This window comes from Xyrauchen texanus, chromosome 42 (genome assembly GCF_025860055.1).
Source record: "Xyrauchen texanus isolate HMW12.3.18 chromosome 42, RBS_HiC_50CHRs, whole genome shotgun sequence".
NCBI classification, from domain to species: domain Eukaryota; kingdom Metazoa; phylum Chordata; class Actinopteri; order Cypriniformes; family Catostomidae; genus Xyrauchen; species Xyrauchen texanus.
Genome location: NC_068317.1, coordinates 29,589,297 through 29,602,029, shown reverse-complemented (window position 1 = coordinate 29,602,029; position 12,733 = coordinate 29,589,297). Strand labels below are relative to the sequence as shown.

The 12,733-nt window shown below is 38.8% G+C and overlaps 1 protein-coding gene across 1 annotated transcript in view; it reads right to left on the bottom strand.

The window, feature by feature from the left end:
• LOC127635033 (obscurin-like) overlaps positions 1-12,733 on the bottom strand; it is a 55,319-nt gene that overhangs the window by 30,590 nt on the left and 11,996 nt on the right. Inside the window, exons 14-32 of the mRNA XM_052114826.1 lie at positions 12,335-12,610; positions 11,931-12,206; positions 11,469-11,735; positions 11,027-11,296; positions 10,573-10,839; positions 9,099-9,365; positions 8,887-8,999; positions 8,577-8,730; positions 8,244-8,405; positions 7,406-7,510; positions 6,290-6,559; positions 5,916-6,182; positions 4,218-4,484; positions 3,755-4,021; positions 3,251-3,520; positions 2,862-3,122; positions 2,424-2,690; positions 618-884; positions 173-394 (exon numbers count right to left, since the gene is read on the bottom strand). Of these exons, the coding sequence (XP_051970786.1) occupies positions 173-394; positions 618-884; positions 2,424-2,690; positions 2,862-3,122; positions 3,251-3,520; positions 3,755-4,021; positions 4,218-4,484; positions 5,916-6,182; positions 6,290-6,559; positions 7,406-7,510; positions 8,244-8,405; positions 8,577-8,730; positions 8,887-8,999; positions 9,099-9,365; positions 10,573-10,839; positions 11,027-11,296; positions 11,469-11,735; positions 11,931-12,206; positions 12,335-12,610 (4,515 nt within the window). The remainder of the gene's footprint in view (positions 1-172; positions 395-617; positions 885-2,423; positions 2,691-2,861; positions 3,123-3,250; positions 3,521-3,754; positions 4,022-4,217; positions 4,485-5,915; positions 6,183-6,289; positions 6,560-7,405; positions 7,511-8,243; positions 8,406-8,576; positions 8,731-8,886; positions 9,000-9,098; positions 9,366-10,572; positions 10,840-11,026; positions 11,297-11,468; positions 11,736-11,930; positions 12,207-12,334; positions 12,611-12,733) is intronic.

The following is a 12,733-nucleotide window of genomic DNA, read 5'->3' as shown; positions in this document are numbered from 1 at the left end:
AAACCCTTGATCTTTATATTGGCTTTCATTTTCTAACCAGAAAAGGTCAGAAAACCAAAGAAACAGTAAAGGTTCAATTGAAAATAAAAAGTCTTTGCACATTTAAAAGGTTAATTGGTCTCATACCCTTAATCTTAATGTTTGCTGAGGTCTTTTGAGGTCCCACACAAACATGTGTATTGTCCAGCATCCTCAGGCTTGAGATTGGTGATCTTCAGCTCAACAGTTGGTCCAAGTTGCTTGATGAGGAACTTCTCCCCAGAATGGATTGCTTGTGTTCCTTTCTTCCAAACAACAGGAATTCCAGTTTTCGACAGTTCACAGTGCAATGTAACACTGTCTCCTTCTTCACACTCATGGCTATGTATCTCACGCTTGAAGACCACTGGTAATGCTGAGGAGCAATTGTGTGATGAAATAAACCAAAGGTGTATAACATTAAGAAACGGATAAGACCTAGTAACCAGTAAACTTACACTATTGCAAGACTGCAATTGCATTGGCTGCTCAGCACATCACTTGCCCCAGAACTTACCCCAGAACAAACACTAAGTTCAATATGCGAATCAGTCTACTGTATAATAAATGCATATAAATGAATTGGCTTTTATCCATACCATTGACAATGATGTTTTCTGTTGTTCTCTGTTCTCCACATTTACAGGAATATTCTGCACTATCCTCAGCCACTAAGTCTGAGATCTGTAGCTCAAATGTGGTCTTTTTCTGCATCATCTGATATCTCCCTCCAGATTTAAGACTTTCTGATCCCTTCTTCCATTGCATCTGGCAGCTAGGTTTTGAAAGTTCACAGGAAAGTAAGACTGTCCCTCCCTCTATAACCTGCTGGTTTTTCAACTGTTCTTTGAACTTGGCAGGTAGCACTGAAGAATGTATTATGAACATTAAAATTCTTCAAAGTTATAATATTCAACAGATAGCATGGAGGGCAAGTTGTGAAATATGGATGTTATGATACTTTGATGCTCCTTTGTTATTTTGTATCAAGAATGTGTTTAACATAATCTTTAATCACATTTGAATGATAATAAATTGAATGCTTTTTTGCATATAGTAAAAATATTAACATAAAAATCCAACATTTCCAATATACCCAGCACAGGTATGAAGACAAATCCAGACAAGAATCACAAACAAGCAACAACCAATAGAAAACAATCAACAGTATTAAAATACATGTGTTATTTCAAAGATTTGGTTTATGACAAAATGACAGACTGCTGACACGTTTACTGACAAAAGCAAAGACAAAGGTATAGATATAAATTGATGTAACAGATATATCTCAAGATGTTATCTTCATAACAACTAGCTGATCTTTCCAATAAAACCCAAATTATATTCCAGATAATTAAGACAAGGATTCTACTGGTAACATTCATGTCCAGATTTCCATAGTACAAGATAAAGCATGCACACAAGCAAAAAGAAGGGAAACATTCCTATCACAGTAATTATAATGAGAAGCACAAGATCCAGTAAATCTGGTACAAATGAAAATGAAAGACTACCCTTGACATATTGACCACTTCATCCATGTCCAAAAACTGCTCATTATGTCTGGACTCTAAAAGTTGGTGTGTGGTTTTGTAAATATATGCATTGAACAACCATATGAAATGAACATGTAACATTTGGTCCAGGTACTGTTGAATTACTAGATATAAAATGTCCAAGTACGTTCTTCAAAAACACTTTTCATCAAAATAACTTACATTAAACTTTCAATGGCTTTTAAGGTACCAATACTGTTCATGCAAGAAGAAGTGCTAGCACAGTAGAACAGGAGATATCTCTGGCAGGCTGATACAGAACAATATATCCAATATTTCCCCCAAAATTCCATTCATACCAACTCCCATGAATTTAATCCATGAATCCATCAGTGAAATTCCTGTCAGTAATGTGGCTTGACCACACAGGAACACAAAGCAGAGTTAATGTGACAGGGCGGAGGGCAGGGCCAGGTTGTGATTTTACACACCCGACTCTTTATCAGGCTAATCAAGCCTCCAAGAGGGATAAAGGCTGACTGCGGATGGTGGTACGACAGAGAGAGATCATTTACGGGCAGCTGGCCGTCCTATGTGTGTGTTTGTGTCTTTTGGTTTTATAATTTTTATTGTCAAGCCGGTTTGCGCCTCCTTTCCACTGAACTGCTTTACAGTAAACAATACAATAGATGTCATGCATCCAAAAAAATTTAAAGGCAAATAGTCCTTCCCAGAAACACCTTTAAAGAGCTTTGAGGGGCAAAGCATTCTCAGATTTGGTAAAGAAACTTAGTTCACATTTAAAGGTATTGATTGCAATCTTTTTACCATCTGAAACATGGCAATTAAAACAACATAAAAAGTTTTTGTAATTATCTGTTTTCTTCTCAAAGATAGCCAGAATCTTACCTTTCACCGTCAACTTTGCTGTACTACTCGTAGAGCCAATGTCACAGGTGTATACCGCACTGTCATTCTTCTCCAGATCCTTCACTATGAGGATGAGGATGGTTCCCTTCTGTGTCAACTCATACCTTCCTCCTGCCTTGATCTCGTTCATACCTTTCATCCAGGTGAATTTAGAGACAGGTTGAGCAGTCTCACATTCAAAGGAGACAGCACCTTTCTCTTCTGCAGTGGCATCCTTTAGCTCACGAATGAATTTGTTTGCAAGTTCTACAGAAGGGAGAAAATACCAAGGTAAATATATCCCCTCTAGATTAATTCATTGTGGCTTATATCTAAGGGTGTGATGATAGAATCTAAACCCTTGAAAGCAGAATTTAGCATAATGTGTATGCCAGTTTTGTATGGGACAGCTAAAGTGAAATTAGATTAAATCCTTGCCTTTGATCTCCAGATTAGACTTTGAGGTTGAACCACCAGTTACTTCACAACTGTTTTCTCCAACGGCTTTTTCAGTGACATTATGGACAGTTAGCTTCACAAGTGTCTGTTCCTGGCTGATTTCGTATTTCTGGCTCTTCCTGATAGATTTGCCATCCTTCACATCCAGTCCAGCTTGAGAAAGCTCACAGGAGAATGTGGCGTCTTCACTAACTTTAGCACTGACATCTTGAAGCTCTTTGGAAAGGGTAGGAGCTTCACCTGGTCCCAAAAATAAGACATGTTTTGTTAAGGAAAAAAAATGTATGCATGTTAAAAGCATATTTCAATTAAATCTTGTTTTCATTTTACACTCAGTTGCCACTTTTTAGCTACATCTACTTGCTCACCCTCAACAGACAGAGTTGTCTTTGAGCTCATGTCCTTGTGAGAGAAGACGACCTCACCAGAGTCAGAAGCCGAGACACCTTTGATTGTTAATGTATACTTGCGCCCTTTGCTGCTTATCTGAAAGCGGCCTCCAGCAGTGACAGGCTGGCCTTTGAGGGTCCAGACACACTCGGGTATGCTTTCCCGGGACAAGATACACTCAAATGTACAGTTTTCACCTGCCTTGGCTTCTACAGATTTAAGACGCTTGGTGATCCCAATGTGGATGTCTGGGGTTGACAAAATGAGGGTAAGTAAATTGTGACAGGTTTTTAATTTTTGGATGAACCTACCCTATCAATTAGCTTTTTACTGTGAGCATTGCCAAGATTAAAAAAAAATCTAACCCTAATCATTGTTAAAAATTTGTATTAATATGAAACACTGTGATTATACAACAAACTACAACAAATGAAACTACAGTGTGCCATTGTAACACATAGTACGACAGTTTGCTGTCATACCTCTAACAGTGACCTTGGACTTGGCGAGGTCTGTGCCAAGATCGCAGCTGTACTCCCCAGCGTCAGCTTGTGTGATGTCATGGATAGTTAGTCCCAAGGACTTGCCATCATGCAGGAGCTCATACTTTTTGCCTGTTGCCAGGACAGTACCATCTTTGTGCCACACAGGGGCCACCCTTGGCTTTGAGGCTTCACAATTTAGGGTAACTGTGCCATTCACCTCTGCCACCACATCATCCAGCAACTTCAGGAAGACAGCCTTCTTCTCTGAATTTCAATAAACAGAAATTAGGGCATTAAACTGAAAACCTATGCAACAGCACATGGTCAAGAAACATTATGAATCTTTCAAAAGGTATATCAGAGTTTCATAGCTGCATTAGCTCCTAATGCATAGCTGCATTACATCTCCTGTTTACCTGTTTATCTTAAAAGAGTGAATTCACACATTGTACCACCTCACCTTTGACACTCAAGCAGACTGTTTCTCTTACATCCCTAATGCTGAATGAGACCTTCCCACCATCCTCAGGGGTCAGATTCTTGAGGGTAAGTGTATGGGTCTTATCTGCATGAGTGATGGCATTGACCTCATTGTTGAAAAGCGGCTTGTCATTAAGCATCCACTGGACCTCTTCATCATCATAGTTAACTTCACAGGTGAACAAAGCATCACTGTCTTCATTTACCTCCACATCTTCCAGATGTTTAGTGATCAGGATTTTACGTTCTGTGACAAATTAACACCAGAATGCACAATCATGGTGACATAAAGAAAAATAAATAGTTTTTAAAGAATTGAGCTTTTGACCAGATCAAATCATTACGGAAACTCAGTAAAACATGGATTATGTTGAACTTTTTCGTAACACATTATTTGTTATGATTAGGTAGAACAAGTACACTGCAAAATATTTCAGTATTAAAATAATTCCTTTTACACAACAGGGTTTAAAAAACTACTACTTTTGCTCACTCTTTGTTTGTACATTTTACTCCAGCAATGTAGCATTGAATTAAACAATGCTTTTAAATGTGTACTAGCATTTCAATGCTTATTTAATATACTTAGTAATTTACCACATGACACATGGAAACCTTCCACAGGGAAGCTGAATGCATACCATGTAGGCTATTAGACAACATCACCTTGCTTTAATGGTGACAGACACCCTATTCAGAGCTGCACACGCAGACCTGAACACTTGCACAAAACACAATGAAGTAACAATCAATAGATAATATTTTTGATCACGAATGGGAAATTTTGAGTAAAAAGTACATTTTAGACTTCACAAAACAAGAAGTTACCAAACGTATCAAAAGAAAGAAAAAGAAACCCTGAAAAAAGAACAATAAAAAGATTCAAAGCTTCAAAAAAGTAAGTATAATGTACTTTTTATATGTACTTTATATTATTTGCATGAGAAATGTTCTCAAATTAGCAAATAAATATGACTTTAGGATTTATACTGTACATGATGACGCATTGTAAAGATAAAAAAAAAAATATATATATTTTTTTTTACTTATAGGCTAACTATAGCATTAATTTGAGATGTTTGAATCAGGTACAGATGTAGAAATTATTTAATATTTTCAAGTTTACACTTATTCAATGTAGAAAGTATTTTTACTTTACCACAAAGTAAAAAAAAAAAATCAGTGCAGCTTAAAATGCAGTGACAGCTATGAGTAATCCTTAAATTGATTTCCATGAAAAGTGTTACCACTTTGGCTCTTTGAAAATAGCATGACATACTGTAGCAACATTGTCTCATCCAACTGCATGAGTTTAAGGTGTCTTTATCTTTTTGTCCAACCACTGGAAGATGGGGGAGTGTTTAGAAAACCTGTCAAAAATGTTCGCAATTCCATTTGAAGATGTTACTATTGCTGCAAAAATCACAAACCTCATCCTTAACACTTTTGTTTTCCCAATACAACAATACAAGTTAATAACTGCCACTGATATGCACAATCAAATCACCAAAACATTAATGTCAGGGTCTAAAAATGAAGAATTCTCAGCAACAGTCAGAGCGACATAGCCACAAGCAGCCCTAAACCTGATAGGGTGAGTGTATAAAGGTGATGCAACATGTTTTTTCCTTAACAAAGCAAAATAAACAACACACTTTAAATGCCTTAATGAATTTACCTTCTACTTTGAGGTTGGCTTTGCTCTCACAGACTCCAACCTGGCAGCGATACTCCCCAGAGTCCTCTGCGTTAAGAACCTGGATGGTCAGCTGCACGCTGGTGTCCTTTTGCTTCATGCTGTACTTGCTGGAAGGCTCCAAAACAGTTTGCCCCTTAAACCAGCACACTTCTTTTGGTGGGGTGGAGAACTTGCAGCACAGTGTCGTGGAGGTCTTCTCCTTGGCTGTGACATTCTTCAGTGGCTCTAGTACTTCAATTGGACGCTCTGTAGGGCGATATGAACAGTGGCTTTAAAAACATAAACTGTCGGATGGACTATTTTGCAAATCTTCTTGAGCTGCAGTGTTGCTTTCATTAAAGTAAATTCCTAACCTTTCACTTTAAGTTCAGCCGTAGATTTGCTCTTTCCGGCAGTGAACTGTACAGGGCCTGACATAGAGGCTTTGGTCTTCTTAAATGTGAGGCGGTGCATGGTCCCCTCTTTCTCCATTTCGATATCTGCACTCTCTTTCAGTTGTTCCCCATTCAGAGTCCACTTCACTGGCTTGACTGTCTCCACGCTGACTTCTACTTCAAAGTGAGCAGCAAATGGCTCCATAACCTCCACAGAACTCAGCTCCTGAACTATACCGAGAACTTGTTCTGAAGGTTATAATGAGAAAATATAGTGCTCTATCAAAAATTATATAATTATGTTTCATGTCTTAAAATGCATTCATGTTGTAGAATTCTAATAAAATAATTAGTACAGAAATACTTTATTTGTGAGGATACATTTATAAAACAGACACCATTTTTTGAATATGTGTTTAAGTCACATACCCCCCAAAAATTACATAAAGGTTCAAACTAATTATTTTGCAGATCAATGAAAACTGATCCACAAACTGTTAACAAATAGGTAAATAACACATTAGAAAATGTAATTAACAACATGCAATTACATTATGTCCACTCTTTTTTACAGTCCATTTCAAAAGCTGTTTAGTTGCCTTTTTTTTTTAATGAATTCTGTCAAGCTTTTATCTTGAAATTTGTACTCATTACTGGAAAAAAGTGTTTTACCCTATACTAGTAGTTGACATGAAGTCTTATCATCAATGGCGTCACACAAGTATGTGTCCTCATCGTCGGAGTCCAGGTTAGTGATGGTGAGCTTCCTGTAGATGTCCTCACTGGTGATCTCATGCTTCTTGCTGGATTTTATCTCCTACTTGTTCTTGTACCATGTGACTTAAGCACTAGCCGTGACACCTGACACTTTAAGTGTGCGTGGTGTTTGTACATGGCGATTTTGTCTGTCAATTTCTTCACAAATTTGACAGGCAGCTCTGTAATGATTATACAGGGCTTTAGGGGTCTACAGCTTACAAATAGGATTAGTTATATAACAGTTCCAACACTACACAGCACAAGCTTTTGTTCATTAGTTTTAACACTCATTGCAAAATACATGCAGCATTTGTCAGTCTTTCCTCAATTACAAACCTTTAACCTTCAGCTTAGCAGTTGATGTCGCCTTGTCAGCTGTGAACTTGACTTCACCTGCATCCTCAGCTTTCACGGATTTGAAAAGCAAAACGTATGTTCTACCTGAGATAGAAAGATTAAATTGAGTTATGAATGAATGAACATTACATTTATATAGCGCTTTTCTGACACTACATTCAAAACACTTTAGACAGTGAACTCTCCTCAATCATCACCAGTGTGCATCATCCACCTGGATGATGCAACAGCAGCCATAGTGTGCCAGTACACTCACCACACACCAGATATTGATGGAGAGGAGAGAGTAGAGTTATTGAACCAATTCATGGATGGGGATTATTAGGAAGCCATGACTGATCAGGGCCAATGGGGGGATTTTGGCCAGGACACCAGGGTTACACACCTACTTTTTTCAAGAAGTGTTCTGGGATATTTATTGACCACAGAAAGTCAGGATCTGAGCTGATCTGAATATGTCATCCAAATAACAGTGCCTTTTTACAGTATAGTGTCCCAGTCACTATACTGGGGCATTAGGACCCACACAGACCATAGGGTGAGCACCCCCTGCTGGCCTCACTAATACCTCTTCTGGCAGCACCCTTACATTTCCCTAGAAGGCCTCCCATCCAGGTACTGGCCAGGCTCAATCCTGCTTAGCTTCAGTGGTCAACCAATCTTGAGCCACAGGGAGATATGGCTGATTTTGTGAAGTTCTCAATACAATTTCCACCCCCTATTCTTCAACCTATATTAAATACTGCGAGTACACCACCTTTTTCTAGAGGTCTGTTTCATACAAAGCTACATACAAAGTTAATTCAGTTCAACTTACCCTCCTGCCTCATCTTGATGTTGTCTCCGGCTTTGAGCTTGGTGTCTCCTTTGTGCCACTGAGCCTCTACTTCACCGTAAGAGACCTCACAAACAAATGCTGCGCTCTCCTTCTCCATCACCTCTACGTCCTGAAGAGCCTTCACAATCTTAATGTCTTGGGCTACAAGCACAGAAAAGAGTTAAAGGTTTTAAAGAATATTTTGTCGTCCTGTTTTATCTGGTACCACAAATCTGGTTCTGATGCAAAATTGCAATGTCGATTGTATCATTTCCAAATTTGTCCTTGAAAATGTTTGGGTCACTCTTTCATACAGGAGTGATTCATCTTTACCATGAACAGTGAGCTTGGCTGACGTGTTGTCGTCTGTTGTTCTGCATATATACTGGCCCTGGTCCTCATGGGCACACTTTTGGATCAGGAGGCTGTGCTTGTTGCCCTGGGAATGGATGCCAAATTTCTTTCCTGGTTTCAGTTCCTCATCATCCTGATAGAATAAAATCAACAAAGTTAAATGAACCGTTTTTGTGCTTTCACATATTGTCTAGACATATTGTCTACCTCCATTTAAATTTGGTAACAAATTTTACAAGATTTTATAATCATAATTGTAAATAAAATAAAATAAATAAAATACCAATACCTTAAACCACTTGACATCAGCATTTTCTCTTGACACCTCACATTCAAAAGTTACTTTCTCCTTTTCAGGAGCACTGATATCTTTTAGAGGTTTGAGGATCTTCACAGCAGGCTCTGTGCACAAAACACCAATAATTAAGGCTATAAGTGATCTTGATTTTGTTAACATTCATAGTCAAGCAGAGATATTCTTTAAGAGTGCATTGTACTCACCTGTAACTATGAGTTTGCCAGTTGTATGGACACCATCGGCCTGGAATGTGATAGCTCCACCATCACTTATCTTCAACTGGGACATAGTCAAGCAATGCTTATTTGCCAGTGCTGTAATGAGAATATTGGGTCCTGCTTTCAGTTTCTTGCCATCTTTACTCCAGGAACCTTCTATGTCAGTCTTACTCAGCTCCACCTCCATAGTGACAGTCTCCTTTTCTTGTACTTTAATCTCATTCAGGCCTTTTACCACCTGGACCTCCTTAACTGAATGCCAGAACAACAACAAAGGAATTAATCATGTGAAATGTTTTATGGAAGCAATAGTACAGGGTTCGGCAACCTAGTGTGCCAGCATTGGCACATGGAGGGGTAATCACTAGCATGCCAGCAACGGCGAGAGAGGAGTAGACTATTTTATTTATATAAATTCCGGACCTGCATTCCAATCAACATCTTAATGTAATCCTTCCTCATGATCATGCAGTGTGTTTTCATGAGCTGAATGGGAAGCTAAACAAAAAGTTCAAATTTGACGAGACTGCAGTATACCCAACAGACTCGTGCAGTGCGTGCAAGCCATTTGCACATCACGAGCAGGCAGCGCTTCACTTTCGGTTAATCGTGTGATTAAATGCGCTCGCTTTGCTTTGGTCAGACTTTGCAGATGACAGCCGTGTTTCATTTGTTTCTTTTTGCTTTCAGAACAACACGTGATGTAATATCGAAAACACCACTATTAACCCTTGAGATTTCCAACCCAGCATACAGGTACACCCTCCTTAAACCATAATCACATTCAAAATTACATTAAACGTTTAAAAGAGAAAAATAAACCCACATAGTGGGGTTAAAAAATATCTAGTCTATTGAAAATATAAATTAAACCTGGAAATAACGTTTTAGAATTTTGCAGTTGGGATTCACCGAAAAGGGCTTAATAGTTGATCGGCTTGTGATATTTGAATGGTTGCATGTGCAGCATGAGTCTCATCACACTTAAATAGTGTATATCCTCCCATTCAGCTGATGAAGAAATCATGCTGCGTCATCGTGAGGAAGGATTACATCAAGATGCAGATTGGAATGCAGGTGCAAAAAACTTAATATAAATAAAATGGTCTGCTCCTCTCTCGCTGCTGCTTGACTTCACCTAGTGATTACATGGTTACAATGGCATAATATAAGAATACAAATAAGCAAATTTGTGACATTAACTGTGTTAACTAATTGTGTACAAAAGGACAGGTTTACTTAAGATGCTCTGTGAAAATGGTTTTGCCCAAAATGTTCACTCAAACTGTTATGCTGATAATATCATTTGAAATGAAAGATAAACGATTAAATAAGAAAAATGCTAAGTAGAAAAATTTTCACAAGTGGACTCATACTCGCATAATTGCATATATTTGTGGCCGTTGGCACTTAAACCGATGCAACACAAGCAACATAAACATTTTAAAGGTAGTCTTACTCTCTACGGTCAGTTTGGCCTGGGTCTTGTCATCCAGGGTTTCACAGGAGTAGTGTCCTCTGTCACCATATGTCACACTCTTCAGGACCAGAGTTTGCTTGGTACCCTCCACATGGATTTCCAGGTTTCCTCCTGGCTGTTGTACCACACCGTTCTTCATCCATTTCACATATGTTGGAGGTTTGCTGAGCTCAACTTCCAAACGAACTGTGTCCTGCTCTTGCACAGTCATATCTGCAAGCTTCTTCTTGAAGGTTACAGGAAGTTCTGCAACAGGCGTCAAGGAACATACAGTACAGAACATACAACATACAGTAAAGGAAACATACAGTGTTTACAGTGACAAAAGAGAACTAGTAACTAGTAAAAAAAAAATAGTCTCAAATGTATTCACTGTTTGATTTGTTTTTGTTTCATGTTGATATGTTGCATTATACATAGCAGTGGTCCTTACGTTGTACTTGCAGTGTGGCTTTGCAAACTTTCCCTTCAGCATCAATACTGATCTCTCCTGCATTTTCTTGAGTGACAGATGTGATGGTGAGGGAGTGGCTGCTTCCTCCATGAGCGATCTTAAATTTGGGACTGGCTGTTATGGGAATGTCATTACGCAGCCATCTGACATTCACATCGTTTGGCGTGATGGAGCATTTGAAGATGGCATCTTTGCCTTCGTTTGCAACAACATTGTTCAGTTTGGTAGTGAACCTCACCAGACGTGGGGCTATAATTGCATAAAGAGAAAGTCTTTTTAGATTTATATTCTATATTAGAAGTCTGAGAGAAATGAAAGTTAATGAAGATGGGTACATTATAAGATCATTTTCATTGTTGGTTCATTTTAATGATGAATTGATGACCTTTAGCAAGCAAACATGGACACAGATGGTTCTCACCTTTAGTGGTGACTTTGGTTGAGGTCTTGTCATCTTTGCATTCACAGCTGTACTCCCCTTCATCCTCCTGAGCCACTACAGACACAGTCAAGATGCAGCTGGTGCCATCGGTGCGGATGCTGTACCTGCCACCAGGTTTGATTTCGTTACCATTATGCTTCCAAAGGACATTACCTGTGGCTTTGTTGAGGCTGCAGGAAAGGGTCATAGTGCTCTCTAATACTGCAGACAATGGCTGTAATGGCACCACAAATTTCAAAGGTGCTTCTGATGGAAGTATAAAGACAAAAAAACACACCATGATTGGGCCACACCTTGTACTTCATAAAAAGCATAACAATTACACAAATGTCTCCAAATCAGGGGTAAATATAACCACATTTGAACTCCACAACAAAAAAAAACGCTTCTTTATTTATCTATATGAAATTATTTGCTATAATATTGCTATATAGCTTTTACCTTTGACTTCAACCGTAAACTCGACCTTGTCTTCAGCCATCTGGCAAGAGTAAGTGCCACTGTCTATGGATTTGGAGGATTTTACGACAAGGACACGTGAGCGACCTTCCTGTTTCATCTCATACTTGGATCCTTCTTTCAGTTCCACTCCATCCCTGAACCACTTAACATTACAACTCTCTAAAGTCACCTCGGTTTTCAAAACAACCTTCTCTGCTGTTTCAACCACCACAGTTTCTTTTGTCAATGATGTCTTCTGGAATTTGGGAGCAACATCTAAGAAAAAAAGCAAATCTTCACTAAACTGATGGTATAATTTGATGTTCTGGAGGAAGACTCTCTGAGCTCCATGGACTGCTAAAAAATAGTCTCTGGAAATGAAATATCATGCAAACTGATCTCACCATCTACTTGAATCTTAAAAACCAGCTTCTCATGTCCTGCCTCACAGGTATATTCTCCAGCATCCTTCGTCTCCACATTCTCCAGCACCAGCTGACGGCTCTTGCCCTTTGACTCCATGTGGACACTCTTACTAGAGCTCAACTGCTTGCCATCCTTGAACCACTTTACTTCAGTGTTTGTGTCAAAAACGTCACAGCTAAGTGTGGCTTTCTTGGACTTTGAAACCTTCACTTCCTTCTGATAGGAGTCCTTGTTGGTGAAGGCAGCTTTGGGCTCTATTGAGGCAGTAGAAAGAGTTTACTTCATTCAAAGAGTGGTTTGTATATTTACTGAGAAAGTCAAACAAAGTCACAAGAGAAGTTTGATATAGAATTTGGAAAGTGACAAGAAATGCTCCA